General features: G+C 34.4%; 1 protein-coding gene across 11 annotated transcripts in view; it reads left to right on the forward strand.

Moving 5' to 3' along the window:
* The first annotated feature begins 2,790 nt into the window (after positions 1–2,790).
* Positions 2,791–22,307, forward strand: part of LOC117328766 (leucine-rich repeat-containing protein 74B-like) — a 29,222-nt gene continuing 9,705 nt past the window's right edge. For 4 of the 11 annotated variants that reach the window (XM_033886294.1, XM_033886301.1, XM_033886303.1 and 1 more), the window contains exons 1-6: positions 2,792–3,357; positions 16,457–16,774; positions 17,014–17,204; positions 18,209–18,316; positions 18,774–18,867; positions 21,936–21,985. In XM_033886294.1, the coding sequence (XP_033742185.1) occupies positions 3,324–3,357; positions 16,457–16,774; positions 17,014–17,204; positions 18,209–18,316; positions 18,774–18,867; positions 21,936–21,985 (795 nt within the window). In that variant the 5' untranslated portion in view covers positions 2,792–3,323. Of the gene's footprint in view, positions 3,358–14,650; positions 14,773–16,456; positions 16,775–17,013; positions 17,205–18,208; positions 18,317–18,773; positions 18,868–21,935; positions 21,986–22,307 lie in introns of those variants that run through there. The other 7 variants (XM_033886299.1, XM_033886300.1, XM_033886302.1 and 4 more) reach the window with 5 other exon arrangements.

Genomic DNA, 22,307 nt, shown 5'->3' on the forward strand with positions numbered 1-22,307 from the left:
TGCCTCAGAAGAGAAGCATAGTATGTGCCATTGGTTGTTTGTCCTTTTTGGAGATAATCTATCAGCACAATACCATCTGCATCCCAGAAAACCGAGGCCATAACCTTCCCAGCTAACGAACATTTTCTTTGCTTCCATTGTTTCGATTGCTGTTCGGCCTCTGGGGTAAAATGATGGACTCATGTTTCATCCATAGTGACAAATCGCTGAAGAAAGCTGGCAGGATCTTCCTAAATGGTAAAGATTAGCACGCGATAATGTACGCCGGCGTGATTCCGATAAACTGTCAGAAGTCCTGGTACCCATCGGGCGGAAAGCTTTCTCATTGCAAGATCCGCGGTCAGATTGGAATGTACTCTTTCCTGTGAAATACAAACTCTACTGCCTATATATCTTTCTGTGACTCTATCAGTCAGTCAGTCTGTCAGTCATAACAATATCATGAACTTTATTGACCATTTCTGAGGTTGAAACATTGACAAGCCTTCCAGTTCGGGGGTCATCCTCAGGGCTCTGTCGGCCGCACTTAAATTCCGACACCCATCGTTTCACTGCAACATATGAAGGGATATCTTTCCTTAGTGTTGCTACTATATCATTATGGATATCCTTATGTGTTAAACCCTTTTTATGCAAACATTGGATGTCTGTTCTTCCACCGATTTCGTCCATTTTGCAAAAGCCGCATGTCTTGGTTACTTTAGAGTGCTACCTCTATACAAACTAACCCAATGGGACCAGTCCTTGGGTACACGGCCCTATATATTCAGAGAATAGTAGGACTTTAAAGGAACATCCTTAAGTACCTCCTTCAATACGAGGCTCACAACTTTTCAATCATCCTCGTAGTTTCTTTAAAATTTCGGACGTTCAATTTCTTTGTCCTGTTCAATTAACTCGGAATCAGAATAGCAATTGTTTCATTTAGCATATTTAACGTTTATTTTTTGTCATATTTTTGTGTGGTATTTTGTGCATCCATTAGTTGTGTAAGCCCACTTGCTAATATGTTGGATATCATATGATACCACACATGAGAGCTTGGAAGAAGGGCGATAACCCATAACAACTGTCCTAAATACCAATGCATTTAGTATTTTCTCCCACACAGGAAATTAGTTGTAAGAGGGTTTAGAGCGTTGCTTAACCATTTCACCTTACAGAAGTATATTTCACACAGATATTTTTTACAGTAAGTTTTCATGATTTGCTTTACATTTTTACTCCAGTAAAGTGGTCGGTCCTTGACCCATATAACGATTGCATCACTACTGGCACGGCACAGTTCAGGAAACCAAGGTATTATGTGTTTCTTACGTTAAATCGCTTTCAGAAAGAAACCTGTTTTAGTTATCTGTGCTTTCCCTTGTTAATACTTTGAAGTTCTTTTGTAAATAAACTTGTTTTTAGTTATTATAGGAACTCGCCTTTCGAATGATTAAGGCAAAGACGAAAGACAATGGTACTGGTATTGGTATTAGGTATTGGTTAGTACATGTATCACAAATTGAGCGTTGTAATGGGTAAATCAAACGAAATGAAATCCATCAAACATCACCGTCATGGCTCATTAACCAGTGTAGAGTTAATCAACATGGTTATATTACCGTTACGTCTGAGTCACTGGATAGGGTATTAGTTATACGGCATGTCGATTGATGTATTCACATTGAAAAATAGATTATTCAGATATGGAAACTAGTCATTCATCACTATAGTGTCAGTATTTAATGGAAATGTATTTAACACGTGATGGAAACGAGGATAACAACGAAAAGTACAGGTTCACAGATACACTGTCGCATATCTTAGTTTATAGTCACAACCTGTCATCACAGGTACCGTAGAACAATCACATACTCCAACCTACTCATCCAACACCGCCATCAAACGACGGTAATTTAGCGGGAACAAAAGGAACGGTGGAACTGTCGCATAGTCCGACATACAGTCCCCGACGCCGAATAGCAATGACTTTAGTTGAAACCACAGGTACACGTATTCCAACAAACAACCACCATTACCAAACCGCAGAGGAAGCTTGTGAAAAAAAAAAAAAGAAAAAAAAGAGAGTTTAAGATAACGAATATATGCCGAGCTAAGATCATTCTAATGGTGATTGAACCTTTAAGTGATTAAACTATAAAAAAAATTGTCACTGTATGGTTTATAATGGAAAAATATACTAGAATGTTATAATATGAACTCTTCAATTGAATTAGTTGTCGAGAAATCATTACACCATAAACGGAATCAAACATGCTACATATTTTAGATACACAGACACAGTCTACCTCTCACGTTCAATACTACTGCTGGAGGACTGTATTAGAGTTACGCCCAGTCCGTGTACCGGTTTGTGCTACGATATCTTATTAAATGCCTAAATTATTATGGATTCATAAACAATGGATCGTTTTTGGTTGTTCAAGAGACCCTAAACGCACCACTTTCCGAAAATGAAAGGCGTGAGTGTGGTATTGTAATTCTTACCTTATACAATATTACCTGTGTGTAATAATGCAGCATTATAATACCAGCTGATACGATCAGCTTTCACCCCTGTGACTAATGGATTTAACAACATAGAATTACCTGCCAGATGACTTCAAAATGAATATGTTGCTGTATTTTGAATAAGTACATAGTTGTTAATACGATGTAAAAACTGATTAATAAGATTTAAGCATTTCCTAATTTAGTCGAGCCACTCATGGACACGCTAAGATCGATGGACCATATCGACTATATAAGTCGTATGTTCAACATGTTTTAAATGTCCCAGTCAAAGTACACCGACTGTAATGGATGTTTTTAAATCCCCCACTCAACTCTCTAAATCAGAAAAGTACGCCTGAGATTTTCGTCTATCATTCTTGTTATTATCTAAAGCGAAAAAGGTTTAGTGTAAATGTTATTAGTATTCTCTGTCGACACAAACCTGAAGGCAGACCTGACCAGTAAACAGCGAGGGATGTGATAGTCACCGGATCGTGAATCAGACACCAAATGGTACAAATTGAACACAATCATGAACAACGTCACCGGAGCAGAAGGACGCGAGATGTAGACTCCATCGAAATCACGGATATATATGATGATGTGAACTAACGAGCGAAAAAGATATTTACATTATAGTAAGCATAATTGGGAATAGGTGTTTCAGACAAGTGCATGGACATGGTTTATAGTGACCATCACTAAGAATCCAGGACCTCCAGTAGCAGCAGGGTACCTGTCCAGGAGTGGGGTTGAGAAGTGCACTAGCAACAAGGATAGATTGTTTGGACTCATTCATCGTACCGCACATTGATACCTAAAATATGGCGACAATGGAGGGAGAACAATACGATACAGGTTTGTAATGTTTTCAAGCGTTAAAAAAACAACAAACAACAAGCAAACAAAAGCCGCAAGTGTCTCTTAAGCTATATATTTAATATATTCAACTAATGTGATTATGTGATTAGTACATATGGACTTGTCACCGGAGTAAACATTTCTCAAACCAGTACAAATATGGTAGAAACGTTTTACCATCTATTGTGGATTTTGATGTTAAGTTAGAGTCCTCATGCTTTACTAAATGTGTGTATATGTTAGTGGATGTTTGGTTATTCAGAATCGTGTTTAAATACAACTTCATTGTAGTGTTGACCTGTATGATAATTTACAGGACGTGACAACCACGTGCCAACACACATCCTTATTGTTATCCAAATTCAGATCAATTAGCATGTCTGTACACTTAACCCTAAATGCAGGTGTACTTTATCTACAAGTGGTCCAGTTGATCCCCAGAACAGATAGGTTAGATATTAGTTAAAAAATATATAGAAACGGTGAATTATTTGATTAAATGTTGTTGAAACGGTATGCTATTGCAGGAAACTCAATACAATTATTCGGATAATCACATTATAAAAACCTGTATAAAGGACCATGCGACGAATTATGATGTTCTCCTCGTTTCGATAAAGTTGATGATATTCTATTCTAATTATTTGAAAAAAAAAAAAAATTAAGAAAACCTGAACATCATTCAAATATTACTAACAAAGTAGTAACTGATGTATATGTTTTCATAAAACAATTAGAAGTAAACTCCGAAATTTAAACCTTGCAAAACATTCGTATTAGCCCCACACGTTAATGTTTTGAGTACAATCCGCCTTGAAATTACGGAATAAACAATACAACCAGAAAGTAAAAACAACTTATTAATGTCAAACATGTGGTACCGCACATAGGTACTACATGGATTAATTTTACACTTGTTGTGTCTAACGACACTAAGAGGCTATTCTGGAACATACCTTAAGGTCGGTAATGTAAATATGATTAATTTATATAACACAACCGATATGATATTTAAGAGTGTGAAGTCTCGATGACTAAACTGTCATTTTCATCAGACTAATCAGATTAGTCTAATGAAGGTGACATAGTCATCGAAACGTCATTAGTCTGATGAAGGTGGCAATGTAGTTATCGAAACGTCCCACTCTTAAATATCCTATTGGTTGTGTTATATAACTCCTATCATATTGACACTTGTCAGGCATTTGTCACCATTTGAATGAGGAATTAGACGATCCTATATCTGGATTGGCCCTAGATAGATAGCTTTAGACTGACAGTGTACTGGAGTAGTTTTGATGACTGCTACACTTTATGTTCTTTGTAACTATTTTAGACTGAAAGTTTATGATAGTAGTTTATGATAACTACTATGACCTTTGTAAATATTTGATACTGACAGTTTAGGATGGTAGTTTTGTTAACTATTATGTCCTTTTTAACCGTTTAAGATCGACAATATAATATTTATTGTCAACATATCTCATAGATCAAGTACCCCAATTCTCATCCTGATTAAGCTTGCATTCGCATACAGTAAAATAATGTTTAGATTGTATTTTATCTTTGCTGACCCAATATATTTTTTAACATTCTATAATAACTAAATATTTCGTGACACTGTGTAAATGATTATCTACAAAATACTTAACAAGTATGTCAGTTTCGTTGTAAAAAATATAAATTTCCTCGTTTTTTATATGGTGGTGTATTTGATGATGAGTAAGTTTGGTGTAGACGTTAAATGTCCTGTGTTGACAATATCACTCACGTCATCACGCTGACATAAGTTGACGGTGTAACGTTATCTAAAAACCCGGTTTATTAGTCGGCCGGATTAGCAGCAGATTTAACTTGATGAAGTCTATGATAACACGTATATAGGTTACACCTGGTAGTGTTGTCAGCCATGCCGAACATGCATGATGTGTGACCTCGAATGGAAATTAAAAATCTGGACAATATTATGACAGCCAACGTGTGTTTGTTGACAAAGAACAAAGTTCAAATGGCAACATATTCGATTTCTCTGCGGGCTTTTGTAGGTCGAATTATCGAGTTGAAATCTACTAGCTTGAACTCCCGAACGAATTCGATATTGATCCAGTCTGTTTATACAGAGAATATAGGACAGAATTAAAGTTTAGATGTAAAGATAACAACATGTTGGTTTATATTACCGAGATTTACTGCCATTCCTCGTAATGTCCTCGGAAACACAGATTAACTGGTATTGTCGTCTGAATAATCAAACACACAAATATCGGAGGTGATTGGTATTATAAAGAAGTCATGCTAATTCATGGAAAATATACTAGAAAATATATTCAAATTTTACCCTAAGATAAGATTTTGAAAGCAATTTTGAAATATATTTAAGCATTGATGTGATTTTTTTTCTAGTTTCATCGGGTATGAAACAAATTTTGTTTGCAAACAGTATGAATCCGCGTAGCGGATTCTTACAGAAGTTTGCAAACAAAATTTGTTTCATACCCCGGTGAAACTAAAAAAAAAATTGACATCAACGCTTATAATTAATTTTTGAAAATTATTTTCTAATTTAAAACATGTTTTATGTACAATTTTACTGGTTTTAAATGGGATTCTTTTTCTCAAATCAATACGCAACGTCAATTGTCGTATTGTGACGTCACATTTTTCGCGCCATTCTCGGAATTTCTTTTTTTTCGACCAATCACATTTTAGTATTTACCATGAAAACAAAGAAAAAATAATTATTTCTTTTTAACACATTGCAATTTCTGTGCAATAAAACAGCATCATGGCATTTTAAAAACTAGGTAAAGTTAAATTAAGTATTAAAATTAAGCTGTTTTTTTTTTTTTACAAAAACCTAAGGGTCAACTGGTCAACCATTCTCACACATAAGTAGATGACGATAAAAATACATGAACTTGACAATGAAATACAGCAGAAGATCTAATCGCTATATCAGGATAACAATATAGGTCGGAGACCTGTGAAACCTATTGTGTATTGAGAATAGTCTGGTCCGGTAATGTAAGTCTGATACCTGTCATACCTATTGTGTATTGAGAATAGTATGGTCCGCTAATGTAAGTCTGAGACCTGTAATACTTATTGTGTATTGAGAGTGGTATGGTCCGGTAATGTAAGTCTGAGACCTGTACTACCTATTGTGTATTGAGAATAGTATGGTCCGGTAATGTAAGTCTGAGACCTGTAATACCTATTGTGTATTGAGAGTAGTATGGTCCGGTAATGTAAGTCTGAGACCTGTAATACCTATTGTGTATTGAGAGTAGTATGGTCCGGTAATGTAAGTCTGATACCTGTAATACCTATTGTGTATTGAGAGTGGTATGGTCCGGTAATGTAAGTCTGAGACCTGTAATACCTATTGTGTATTGAGAGTGGTATGGTCCGGTAATGTAAGTCTGAGACCTGTGATACCTATTGTGTATTGAGAGTAGTATGATCCGGTAATGTAAGTCTGTGACTTGTCATACCTATTGTGTATTGAGAGTGGTATGGTCCGGAAATGTAAGTCTGAGACCTGTGATACCTATTGTGTATTGAGAGTAGTATGATCCGGTAATGTAAGTCTGTGACCTGTCATACCTATTGTGTATTGAGAGTGGTATGGTCCGGTAATGTAAGTCTGAGACCTGTGATACCTATTGTGTATTGAGAGTGGTATGGTCCGGTAATGTAAGTCTGAGACCTGTCATACCTATTGTGTATTGGGAGTGGTATGGTCCGGTAATGTAAATCTGAGACCTGTCATACCTATTGTGTATTGAGAGTGGTATGGTCCGGTAATGTAAGTCTGAGACCTGTAATACCTATTGTGTATTGAGAGTAGTCTAGTCCGGTAATGTAAGTCTGAGACCTGTTATACCTATTGTGTATTGAGAGTGGTATGGTCCGGTAATGTAAGTCTGAGACATGTGATACCTATTGTGTACTAGTATTGAGAGTAGTATGGTCCGGTAATGTAAGTCTGAGACCTGTAATACCTATTGTGTATTGAGAGTAGTTAGGTCCAGTAATGTAGGTCTGAGACCTGTGATACCTATTGTGTATTGAGAGTAGTATGGTCCGGTAATGTAAGTCTGAGTCCTGTTTTACCTATTGTGTATCGAGAGTAGTATGGTCCGGTAATGTAAGTCTGTGACCTGTTATACCTATTGTATATTGAGAGTGGTATGGTCCGGTAATGTAAGTCTGAGACCTGTAATACCTAATGTGTATTGAGAGTAGTATGGTCCGGTAATGTAAGTCTGAGTCCTGTTTTACCTATTGTGTATTGAGAGTGGTATGGTCCGGTAATGTAAGTCTGAGACCTGTGATACCTATTGTGTATTGAGAGTAGTCTGGTCCGGTAATGTAAGTATGATACCTGTAATACCTATTGTGTATTGAGAGTGGTATGGTCCGGTAATGTAAGTCTGTGACCTGTACTACCTATTGTGTATTGAGAGTAGTATGGTCCGGTAATGTAGGTCTGAGACCTGTAATACCTATTGTGCATTGATAGTAGTATGGTCCGGTAATGTAAGTCTGAGACCTGTAATACCTATTGTGTATTGAGAGTGGTATGGTCCGGTAATGTAAGTCTGAGACCTGTAATACCTATTGTATATTGAGAGTGGTATGGTCTGGTAATGTAAGTCTGTGACCTGTTTTACCTATTGTGTATTGAGAGTAGTATGGTCCGGTAATGTAGGTCTGAGACCTGTAATACCTATTGTGTATTGAGAGTGGTATGGTCCGGTAATGTAAGTCTGAGACCTGTAATACCTATTGTGTATTGAGAATAGTCTGGTCCGGTAATGTAAGTCTGAGACCTGTGATACCTATTGTGTATTGAGAGTGGTATGGTCCGGTAATGTAAGTCAGAGACCTGTAATACCTATTGTGTATTGAGAGTAGTATGGTCCGGTAATGTAGGTCTGATACCTGTTATACCTATTGTGTATTGAGAATAGTATGGTCCGGTAATGTAGGTCTGAGACCTGTAATACCTATTGTGTATTGAGAGTGGTATGGTCCGGTAATGTAAGTCTGAGACCTGTACTACCTATTGTGTATTGAGAATAGTCTGGTCCGGTAATGTAAGTCTGAGACCTGTGATACCTATTGTGTATTGAGAGTGGTATGGTCCGGTAATGTAAGTCAGAGACCTGTAATACCTATTGTGTATTGAGAGTAGTATGGTCCGGTAATGTAAGTCTGAGTCCTGTTTTACCTATTGTGTATTGAGAGTAGTATGGTCCGGTAATGTAAGTCTGTGACCTGTTATACCTATTGTATATTGAGAGTGGTATGGTCCGGTAATGTAAGTCTGAGACCTGTAATACCTAATGTGTATTGAGAGTAGTATGGTCCGGTAATGTAAGTCTGAGTCCTGTTTTACCTATTGTGTATTGAGAGTAGCATGGTCCGGTAATGTAAGTCTGTGACCTGTTATACCTATTGTGTATTGAGAGTGGTATGGTCCGGTAATGTAAGTCTGAGACCTGTGATACCTATTGTGTATTGAGAGTAGTCTGGTCCGGTAATGTAAGTATGATACCTGTAATACCTATTGTGTATTGAGAGTGGTATGGTCCGGTAATGTAAGTCTGTGACCTGTACTACCTATTGTGTATTGAGAGTAGTATGGTCCGGTAATGTAGGTCTGAGACCTGTAATACCTATTGTGCATTGATAGTAGTATGGTCCGGTAATGTAAGTCTGAGACCTGTAATACCTATTGTGTATTGAGAGTGGTATGGTCCGGTAATGTAAGTCTGAGACCTGTAATACCTATTGTATATTGAGAGTGGTATGGTCTGGTAATGTAAGTCTGTGACCTGTTTTACCTATTGTGTATTGAGAGTAGTATGGTCCGGTAATGTAGGTCTGAGACCTGTAATACCTATTGTGTATTGAGAATAGTATGGTCCGGTAATGTAAGTCTGAGACCTGTACTACCTATTGTGTATAGAGAATAGTATGGTCCGGTAATGTAAGTCTGAGACCAGTAATACCTATTGTGTATTGAGAGTGGTATGGTCCGGTAATGTAAGTCTGTGACCTGTACTACCTATTGTGTATTGAGAGTAGTCTGGTCCGGTAATATAGGTCTGATACCTGTTATACCTATTGTGTATTGAGAGTAGTATGGTTCGGTAATGTAGGTCTGAGACCTGTTATACCTATTGTGTATTGAGAGTAGTCTGGTCCGGTAATGTAAGTCTGAGACCTGTAATACCTATTGTGTATTGAGAATAGTATGGTCCGGTAATGTAAGTCTGAGACCTGTAATACCTATTGTGTATTGAGAGTAGTCTGGTCCGGTAATGTAAGTCTGATACCTGTAATACCTATTGTGTATTGAGAGTGGTATGGTCCGGTAATGTAAGTCTGAGACCTGTAATACCTATTGTGTATTGAGAGTAGTATGGTCTGGTAATGTAAGTCTGAGACCTGTGATACCTATTGTGTATTGAGAGTGGTATGGTCCGGTAATGTAGGTCTGAGACCTGTAATACCTATTGTGTATTGAGAGTGGTATGGTCCGGTAATGTAAGTCTGAGACCTGTTATACCTATTGTGTATTGGGAGTGGTATGGTCCGGTAATATAAGTCTGAGACCTGTAATACCTATTGTGTATTGAGAGTGGTATGGTCCGGTAATGTAAGTCGGAGACCTGTGATACCTATTGTGTATTGAGAGTGGTATGGTCCGGTAATGTAGGTCTGAGACCTGTAATACCTATTGTGTATTGAGAGTGGTATGGTCCGGTAATGTAAGTCTGAGACCTGTTTTACCTATTGTGTATTGAGAGTAGTATGGTCCGGTAATGTAAGTCTGAGACCTGTTATACCTATTGTGTATTGAGAGTGGTATGGTCCGGTAATGTAGGTCTGAGACCTGTAATACCTATTGTGTATTGAGAGTGGTATGGTCCGGTAATGTAAGTCTGAGACCTGTTTTACCTATTGTGTATTGAGAGTAGTATGGTCCGGTAATGTAAGTCTGAGACCTGTTATACCTATTGTGTATTGAGAGTGGTATGGTCCGGTAATGTAAGTCTGAGACCTGTAATATTTTATGTGTATTAAGAGTAATCTGATCCAGAAATCTAATGACTAGCATACTAATCACAATGCTTTAAGCATATCTACACACCATTGACATGTACAATTATAGAAGCTCCAATGTCTCTTAATGTCCCAAAAATACTTAAAATAATTTCTGTTTTGAAACTCATTTCGAGCATTGAAGACTATTCTTTTAGTATATACGAGTGGTTCGGACCATTTTGATATAGGTATCAACATCGAAAATGTAATAGTGTGCTTTGATGTTTTATATAAATACTTTAAATGTCCAAGTGGTAAAATTAAACCATGGATCAAATGATATATATTAATTCATATCTGTTTGTGAATTACTCGCTAAAATCTGAAAAAATACATTTAGTATACACATGTAAAACTCATTTCAGTATGATAATAAATCAAAGCAAATAGAGATGATTACGAACCGACTACCAGAGGGTTATTTAAATACAAACATACTTGAGTATTAATGAAGAAGGAAAGTTTCGAAAGAAATCTAAACAAAAATCTATGGTATCGTTTAACCAGCTGGACCTATTGACACCGACTCAGTTAAAACTGGACCCAGTTGATACTTTCGGTATACTGGTTTTCTAACGTAAGATCTATTGTTGACGCCGATAAAACAAACGCTCGTGGGAGGTAGAAACAACCTGTTTCTTTCGCTTGATTTAATTAAAAATGGACTGGAACTCATTCGATTAGGTTTTCAGTCGGCTGCGCATTTCTACACGACTTACATCTAAGTGACCGACACATGGATATTAATTGTAAATGTCTGTACTAGGTTACGTCGTAGTACAAACTGTTATTGCTATGGTTCAGAGGGACACTGTGTTGTGTCGCCCCAGGACTCGCTGTGTAATCGATAATTTGTATACTTGTTTCTCTTGTAAATAGTTAGCCTGAACTTATAACGGATATACTTAACTACCGAGAAACAATGCCTTGTAGTGGAATGTGTGTCGGGCTAATAATAAACCCCACGCGGGGTATACTACAGTAAATATATCTCTGTTATAAAATTTATCGGTAGATATGGTTTCCGAGAATGTCTTTCACTACTAGAACGTCGCCTTTTTCTAAATGAGAGGAATGCAAAAATAAAAAATTTCAACACTTAAAATGCTGAATTCGATTTCCAAATAATTTGGTTGGAAACACGCATCTTACCTTTGACCTAAGCTCAAATACACCTGTCCTTAGTTACATCCTTAGTAACATCCTTAGTAACATCCTTAGTTACATCCTTAGTTACATCCTTAGTTACATCCTTAGTTATATCCTTAGTTACATCTTTAGTTACCATTTGTAAGTGCATTTTTTCTCATCAAATCCAGCAACAGATTTTGAGTTCATCAAAATCACTGTCAAATGCAGCATGTTTCCATTGTAATAATTGTTTTCTGTACGGAAATATAAACGGAGAGAAGTTAAAATATATGTAGTGTAATATCGTGTTAGTATGATATCCCTGTATTATATCTGTAGTGTTATATCGTGTTAGTATGATATCCCTGTATTGTATCTGTGGTGTTATATCGTGTTAGTATGATATCCCTGTATTGTATCTGTGGTGTTATATCGTGTTAGTATGATATCCCTGTATTATATCTGTAGTGTTATATCGTGTTAGTATGATATCCCTGTATTATATCTGTACTGTGATATCGTGTTAGTTTGATATCCCTGTATTATATCTGTAGTGTGATATCGTGTTAGTATGGTATCCCTGTATTATATCTGTAGTGAGATATCGTGTTAGTATGATATCCCTGTATTATATCTGTACTGTGATATCGTGTTAGTATGATATCCCTGTATTATATCTGTAGTGTGATATCGTGTTAGTATGGTATCCCTGTATTATATCTGTACTGGGATATCGTGTTAGTATGATATCCCTGTATTATATATGTAGTGTGATATCCTGTTAGTATGATATCCATGTGTTATATATTTACTGTGATTTCGTGTTAGTATGATATCCCTGTATTATATCTGTACTGTGATATCGTGTTAGTATGATATCCCTGTATTATATCTGTACTGTGATATCGTGTTAGTATGGTATCCCTGTATTATATCTGTAGTGTGATATCGTGTTAGTATGATATCCGTGTATTATATCTGTACTGTGATATCGTGTTAGTATGATATCCATGTATTATATCTGTACTGTGATATCGTGTTAGTATGATATCCCTGTATTATATCTGTACTGTGATATCGTGTTAGTATGATATCCGTGTATTATATGTACTGTGATATCGTGTTAGCATGATATCCGTGTATTATATATGTACTGTGATATCGTGTTAGTATGATATCCCTGTATTATATCTGTACTGTGATATCGTGTTAGTATGATATCCCTGTATTATATCTGTACTGTGATATCGTGTTAGTATGATATCCCTGTATTATATCTGTACTGTGATATCGTGTTAGTATGATATCCGTGTATTATATGTACTGTGATATCGTGTTAGCATGATATCCGTGTATTGTATCTGTAGTGTTATATCGTGTTAGTATGATATCCCTGTATTATATCTGTAGTGTAATAACGTGTTAGTATGATATCCCTGTATTATATCTGTACTGTGATATCGTGTTAGTATGATATCCCTGTATTATATCTGTACTGTGATATCGTGTTAGTTTGATATCCCTGTATTATATCTGTACTGTGATATCGTGTTAGTATGATATCCCTGTATTATATCTGTACTGTGATATCGTGTTAGTATGGTATCCCTGTATTATATCTGTAGTGTGATATCGTGTTAGTATGATATCCCTGTATTATATCTGTAGTGTAATAACGTGTTAGTATGATATCCCTGTATTATATCTGTACTGTGATATCGTGTTAGTATGATATCCCTGTATTATATCTGTACTGTGATATCGTGTTAGTATGATATCCCTGTATTATATCTGTACTGTGATATCGTGTTAGTATGATATCCCTGTATTATATCTGTAGTGTGATATCGTGTTAGTATGGTATCCCTGTATTATATCTGTACTGTGATATCGTGTTAGTATGATATCCCTGTATTATATATGTAGTGTGATATCCTGTTAGTATGATATCCATGTGTTATATATTTACTGTGATTTCGTGTTAGTATGATATCCCTGTATTATATCTGTACTGTGATATCGTGTTAGTATGATATCCCTGTATTATATCTGTACTGTGATATCGTGTTAGTATGGTATCCCTGTATTATATCTGTAGTGTGATATCGTGTTAGTATGATATCCGTGTATTATATCTGTGCTGTGATATCGTGTTAGTATGATATCCATGTATTATATCTGTACTGTGATATCGTGTTAGTATGATATCCCTGTATTATATCTGTACTGTGATATCGTGTTAGTATGATATCCGTGTATTATATGTACTGTGATATCGTGTTAGCATGATATCCGTGTATTATATATGTACTGTGATATCGTGTTAGTATGATATCCCTGTATTATATCTGTACTGTGATATCGTGTTAGTATGATATCCCTGTATTATATCTGTACTGTGATATCGTGTTAGTATGATATCCCTGTATTATATCTGTACTGTGATATCGTGTTAGTATGATATCCCTGTATTATATCTGTACTGTGATATCGTGTTAGTATGATATCCCTGTATTATATCTGTACTGTGATATCGTGTTAGTATGATATCCCTGTATTATATCTGTACTGTGATATCGTGTTAGTATGATATCCCTGTATTATATCTGTACTGTGATATCGTGTTAGTATGATATCCCTGTATTATATCTGTACTGTGATATCGTGTTAGTATGATAACCCTATAGTATATATGTACTGTGACACATTTCATTACACTATCGACATGTTATTGGATTGCCTGGGTATGAACTCAGCCAGATTTACACTGTCGTTATTTTGTCAAGTAAATCTGTTTTTATTTGAGGTCGTTTTCTGTACAGTAAATATGTTTCTATTTAAAATGGCTAATACATAACTAGCTGTGATTATATTACACATGTTAAGTTTCCTTTTATAAAACGTTAATTGCTAACACCATTTAAGCCTGCACTCATAGGTATATAAATACCGGCATTATAGCCCAAATCATAATCCATTAATACCATGTTATTATGTACGTTGGAACAATAGCCTGATCTTTAGTCTATAAACATATATATAGTCACGATCACTTGGTCACCAGGTTAGCACAGTCATCACTTGATGTAGCATCGGGGGTACAACACTGACCACGTCTGACCAGCGGTCAGTGATGAGTGGACCTGTTATAAGGGATCTAAGGTACGCCAGTTCATTTTATCATCACTACGTACCATTAATAGTGTTATTTGTGTGTAAACATGCAGTTTTTTTGTCAATTCCTTACTCCATGTTTAAAACTAAAATATCGATAAAAAAAACCCGGAATATACGACATATAGCAACGTATTACAACAGTAGATAGCTACTGTGTGTGTTGATAGGGACACCATGTATGTCCTCAAGTATCCTTCATAGTTGATACAGGACTATCTTAAGTGTTCTTAATTGATCGTAAGTTATAAATCTAGTGGAAACATACAAAGGAACTCGCACATTTCAACACGACACCATAAAATTGGAGTAGGTATATTTATACTAAACCTGGTGGATCAGTGATTCTCCAACAATCGTACAGGTGTGTATCCTACACAGGATGTGATTTAGTTACAGTTCCTGTCGTATTTATGTTGGAAAATTGACATTTGATGAGTGCTTAACCACAGTTGATGAGAGTTTTAACCACAGGTAATGAGAGTTTTAACCACAGTTGATGAGAGTTTTAACCACAGGTAATGAGATTTTCACCTGGAATGTGTTCCATACGTTTTTATTTAAATCTCACAAGGGTTGACTCCTGTTTCTCTTGATAAGTATAAAATGGACCTGTAATTTCATTACAAAATATACGTGCGCAATTTAAAAAAAAATCGTTATGGATATTGTAGGTATTACATGTACATTAATGTGGTAATATTTGTAGGTATTACACGTACATTAATGTAGTAATGTTTGTAGGTATTACACGTACATTAATGTAGTAATGTTTGTAGGTATTACACGTACATTAATGTAGTACTGTTTGTAGGTATTACACGTACATTAATGTAGTACTGTTTGTAGGTATTACACGTACATTTACGTGCGGTAAAATTGTATCTATAATTGATGTTTTTTTTTCTATGTATTTTATGTACTTATAATATGCAAAAGGATGAATAAAAAGATTTTAAAACTGAAAAAAATGTAGTACTGTTTGTAGGTATTTTACACGTACATTTATGTGGTACTATTTTGTAGTTATTTTACACGTAAATTAATGTGGTACAATTTTGTAGGTATTTTACACGTACATTTATGTGGTACTATATTGTCGGTATTTTACACGTAAATTAATGTGGTACTATTTTGTCGGTATTTTACACGTAAATTAATGTGGTACTATTTTGTCGGTATTTTACACGTACATTTATGTGGTACTATTTTGTTGGTATTTTACACGTAAATTAATGTGGTACTATATTGTCGGTATTTTACACGTAAATTAATGTGGTACTATTTTGTAGATATTTTACATGTAAATTAATGTTGTACAATTTTGTAGGTATCTTACATGTAAATTAATGTGGTAATATATTGTCGGTATTTTACACGTAAATTAATGTGGTAATATTTTGTAGGTATTTTACACGTAAATTAATGTGGTACAATTTTGTAGGTATTTTACACGTATTTGAATGTTGTACTATTTTTAGGTATTACGCGTAATTTAATGTGGTACTATTTTGTAGGTATTACACGTACATTAATGTGGCATTATTTAAGGTAATTATGATATATTGTTTTTTTGTAATTTCGTATGTAATTGTTGTAGTTTTTTGTTAAATCTCACGCTGTACATTTGAATTATTCTGATTTAATACCTACTCTTTATCTTCTTTGTCAGACCTTGACCGGGAAGACAGTGATCTATCCATTATGGCCGACGTGAAGTTACCTCCCTTGCCCTCATCCCCATCAAAAACATTTTCACGTAAACAAACAGCATTGTCAATGGCATCACCGAACAGTAAAGACGGCGATAAGGACGATTTTGTAGCAGCCACGCCTAAGCCGGAAGCTCCTAGTCCTCGCCTGGAATCCCGGAACCTCTCTCGGGCGTCCTTCAGAGCTCCACACAGAAAGAGGAAAACAAAGTTTACATTTGAAAATAAAACAACTTTTGATCCCGATGAACCGTTCGATTTTGACGAAGATGATGAAGGTAAGTGGAAATAAGAATTATGTCTGAAAAATAACGATATTTGTTGAGAGCAAGAAAGCTATAAATACAACTGATGTTTAAATTAAAAGGTTTTTTTTCTGTATCAACTTGTATCGGGTAGCTGATGGCGATGACTTGTTTTAGTCCAGACCTTCCTAGGGTTCAACAACGTTGGTATTTATCAATATCAAAGTAAAAAAAATGTATAAGATTGAACTGGTTTCATTTTCCCGCTGCAGCAGATACCCCGAAAACGGAGAGATATGCTACACAGATCGAACAATCTCGGGCACTTTACCGGAAGTCGTGTAAACGAGTGGGGTTGATTCCTATCAAAAAAGTCCTACAGCAGTTTGGCCAGGCGGTCTTCTCTATAGAGGATCTTCAGTTGTCGGCACGTGAGCTCAAAATGATTTTCGTCAGTATTGCGGTAAGATTATCCACTAAACTCGGCTGGCTACACTTTATTGGGTAACCATAATATCCAAACAGTTTACTCTTATGCGTATAAAGTAGGCTTATCTAACAATCCTAATTGTAATTTTGTAATAATTAAAGGAAGACAATCGTGCAACTGTTCAGGGAATGTGAGGAGGTTCACAAGTTTCTAGTAAGTCACGAAAGGATGCTAGGGATTCTAACAATTACATAACCGATTAATAAAGAAACAATATTATTTGGAATGGTAAATGAAACAGGCATTTTTAATCGCATTTATAATGAATTGTTTTTTCTTATTAAATACTACATCTTTAGAACTAAAACTATACATAACACTCTCTCTATGTTATGGCTCTAGTAAATGTAATAAAAGAAAATTATATCGTTCAAAAATGTATTTCCTATGGTAATGGTAGCCCATGTCTACAATGTTTTGGGTAAATGAATGGAAGACATTGATCAAACTAATTGATATTGCCTAAAACCTGACATAAATTAGGTTGACAACACATATTTTTTCCTCTATTAAAGTTTTAATTATTCTAGCTCTGTTTTGACTTCCTGCCATAACAGGCTTGTTCTGATATCTGTCCCGGTTTTTTCTTTTGTCTCATTTCTGTCCTATTATCAGCTTCTCTTTCATTTCACATTCTTTCCCTTACAGCAATACAGTATTATAAAAAACAATGAAATAATAAGTCTCTGTATGCAGTCATCAGTGATACAAATCTTCTTTGTATAATTTGTATGGTATAAGATATGATAGGAAAGACAATCTGTTCTAAATGAATATTAGTTAATTTGAAAAAAAACCCACCTCGTTTTTGAAAATAAGAAAAAGATTAGAAAAACTAAGACGAACATAACTGATTACAGTGTTTCAATAAGAAATATGATTTAATAATATACCAGGTACATAGTTTACAAATGTATGAAATAATATCTATCCTCCATGCCGAACGTTTTTCAATGTTATGCACGATACTTTTTCAGAACAGCGTCGATATATTGGAACTCGATCTGTCCGGAAACAAACTCGGAGTGAGAGAGGTCAACTACGTGTGTCAGATAATGAAAGCAAACAAGCATCTAAGTGTCTTAGTACGTATATATATCAAACACGCACCTAAGTGTCTTAGTACGTATATGTATCAAACAGGCACCTAAGTGTCTTAGTACGTATATATATCAAACACGCACCTAAGTGTCTTAGTACGTATATATATCAAACACGCACCTAAGTGTCTTAGTACGTATATATATCAAACAAGCATCTAAGTGTCTTAGTACGTATATATATCAAACAGGCACCTTAGTGTCTAATATATCAAACACGCACCCAAACAAGCAACTAGGTGTCTTAGAACGTATATATCAAACAAGCACCAACATGTCTTATAATGTATTATATATCAAAGGATATGTCAGTCTTTGGCAAACTTTGTGATATTCATTCATATTTAAGTTTGATGTAAAACACCAAATCTTAACAAATACGTACTAATATGATTATCCTGTTCAGACAACAAGGATGATATCAGTTTGCTTTGTTTAATAGATAATGAGAAAATGCAACCTTCATGGTCCACCGATGAAGAATCTGGCCGAATTTCTGTCAAAGACAAATACATTAAGGAAATTGGATATTGGAGGTGGGTATATACAATATAATCAACATTCGCCTGTTTTAAAGATTAACTAAATACAATCAGAATACTACACTCCCTTGTTCTCTGTAAATAACTATACCTTATATAACATATCGACATATATACAGTGTATATAAGTACAAACACTCGTTACCAGTGTTTATTATATACATCGCTCTAGATCTATTAATGGTAGATATTATAATACACTAAGTTACAGACATATTGTGACAGATTACCTACAGTGTATATTATATACATCGCTCTATTAATGGTAGACATTATAATACACTAAGTTACAGATATATTGTGACAGATTACCTACAGTGTATATTATATACATCGCTCTATTAATGGTGACATTATAATACACTAAGTTATAGACATATTGTGACAGATTACCTACAGTGTATATTATATACAGGGCTCTATTAATGGTAGACATTATAATACACTAAGTTATAGATATATTGTAACAGATTACCTACAGTGTATATTATATACATCGCTCTATTAACGGTGACATTATAATACACTAAGTTACAGACATATTGTAACAGATTACCTACAGTGTATATTATATACAGGGCTCTATTAACGGTGACATTATAATACACTAAGTTACAGACATATTGTAACAGATTACCTACAGTGTATATTATATACATCGCTCTATTGATGGTAGACATTATAATACACTAAGTTACAGACATATTGTAACAGATTACCTACAGTGTATATTATATACAGCGCTCTATTAATGGTAGACATTATAATACATTAAGTTACAGACATATTGTAACAGATTACCTACAGTGTATATTATATACATCGCTCTATTAATGGTAGACATTATAATACACTAAGTTACAGACATATTGTAACAGATTACCTACAGTGTATATTATATACATCGCTATATTAACGGTAGACATTATAATACACTAAGTTATAGACATATTGTAACAGATTACCTACAGTGTATATTATATACATCGCTCTATTAATGGTAGATATTATAATACACTAAGTTACAGACATATTGTAACAGATTACCTATGGTGTATATTATATACAGCGCTCTATTAATGGTGACATTATAATACACTAAGTTACAGACATTGTAACAGATTACCTACAGTGTATATTATATACATCGCTATATTAATGGTAGACATTATAATACACTAAGTTATAGACATATTGTAACAGATTACCTACAGTGTATATTATATACATCGCTATATTAACGGTAGACATTATAATACACTAAGTTATAGACATATTGTAACAGATTACCTACAGTGTATATTATATACATCGCTCTATTAATGGTAGATATTATAATACACTAAGTTACAGACATATTGTAACAGATTACCTATGGTGTATATTATATACAGCGCTCTATTAATGGTGACATTATAATACACTAAGTTACAGACATTGTAACAGATTACCTACAGTGTATATTATATACATCGCTATATTAATGGTAGACATTATAATACACTAAGTTACAGACATATTGTAACAGATTACCTACAGTGTATATTATATACATCGCTCTATTAATGGTAGATATTATAATACACTAAGTTACAGACATATTGTAACAGATTACCTACAGTGTATATTATATACATCGCTCTATTAATGGTAGATATTATAATACACTAAGTTATAGACATATTGTAACAGATTACCTATGGTGTATATTATATACAGCGCTCTATTAATGGTAGACATTATAATACACTAAGTTACAGACATATTGTAACAGATTACCTATGGTGTATATTATATACATCGCTCTATTGATGGTAGACATTATAATACACTAAGTAACAGACATATTGTAACAGATTACCTACAGTGTATATTATATACATCGCTATATTAATGGTGACATTATAATACACTAAGTTACAGACATTGTAACAGATTACCTACAGTGTATATTATATACATCGCTATATTAATGGTAGACATTATAATACACTAAGTTACAGACATATTGTAACAGATTACCTACAGTGTATATTATATACATCGCTCTATTAATGGTAGACATTATAATACATTAAGTTATAGACATATTGTAACAGATTACCTACAGTGTATATTATATACATCGCTCTATAAATGGTGGATATTATAATACATTAAGTTATAGACATATTGTAACAGATTACCTACAGTGTATATTATATACAGGGCTTTATTAATGGTAGATATTATAATACATTAAGTTATAGACATATTGTAACATATTACCTACAGTGTATATTATATACAGGGCTTTATTAATGGTAGATATTATAAAACACTAAGTTACAGACATATTGTAACAGATTATATATATATATATATAATTACCTACAGTGTATATTATATACATCGCTCTATTGATGGTAGACATTATAATACACTAAGTAACAGACATATTGTAACAGATTACCTACAGTGTATATTATATACAGGGCTCTATTAATGGTAGATATTATAATACACTAAGTTACAGACATATTGTAACAGATTACCTACAGTGTATATTATATACATCGCTCTATTAATGGTAGATATTATAATACACTAAGTAACAGACATATTGTAACAGATTATATATATATATATATAATTGCCTACAGTGTATATTATATACAGGGCTCTATTAATGGTAGATATTATAATACACTAAGTTACAGACATATTGTGAGGGATTACCTACAGTGTATATTATATACAGGGCTCTATTAATGGTAGACATTATAATACACTAAGTTACAGACATATTGTGAGGGATTACCTACAGTGTATATTATATACATCGCTCTATTAACGGTGACATTATAATACACTAAATTACAGACATATTGTAACAGATTACCTACAGTGTACATATGTATATTATATACATCGCTCTATTAATGGTAGACATTATAATACATTAAGTTACAGACATATTGTAACAGATTACCTACAGTGTATATTATATACAGGGCTCTATTAATGGTGACATTATAATACATTAAGTTACAGACATATTAATGTAATCTTTTGATTTGCAGACAATGACTTAGATGATAACGACGCCCCGCACGTTGCAAAAATAATCGAGGTAAGAACAGCCCACCGAAATGTTTATTCATTCAATTCTTTACTTCCTCCGGAATAATGAAGAGATCAATGAAAAAGTTCTTCTTGGTCTGTTAACTAATTGCATAACTATAAGGATACAGTTTTGAATGCAAGAGTTAATGGTTGATCAATTTACTATAATGATAATACCAATGATATTAAATACTGGACGCAGGCATGTATGTCTATATATCACGATCTTAAAAGTTAAAACAAAGTTCACATAATGACGTCTCGAATATGGATAGTTCATTATCATTTATTTCGTGGTTGAAATAGCATTCAGGTTGTCCCCAGTGTTT

This window comes from Pecten maximus, chromosome 6, assembly GCF_902652985.1.
Source record: "Pecten maximus chromosome 6, xPecMax1.1, whole genome shotgun sequence".
In the NCBI taxonomy this organism is placed as follows: Eukaryota; Metazoa; Mollusca; class Bivalvia; order Pectinida; family Pectinidae; genus Pecten; species Pecten maximus.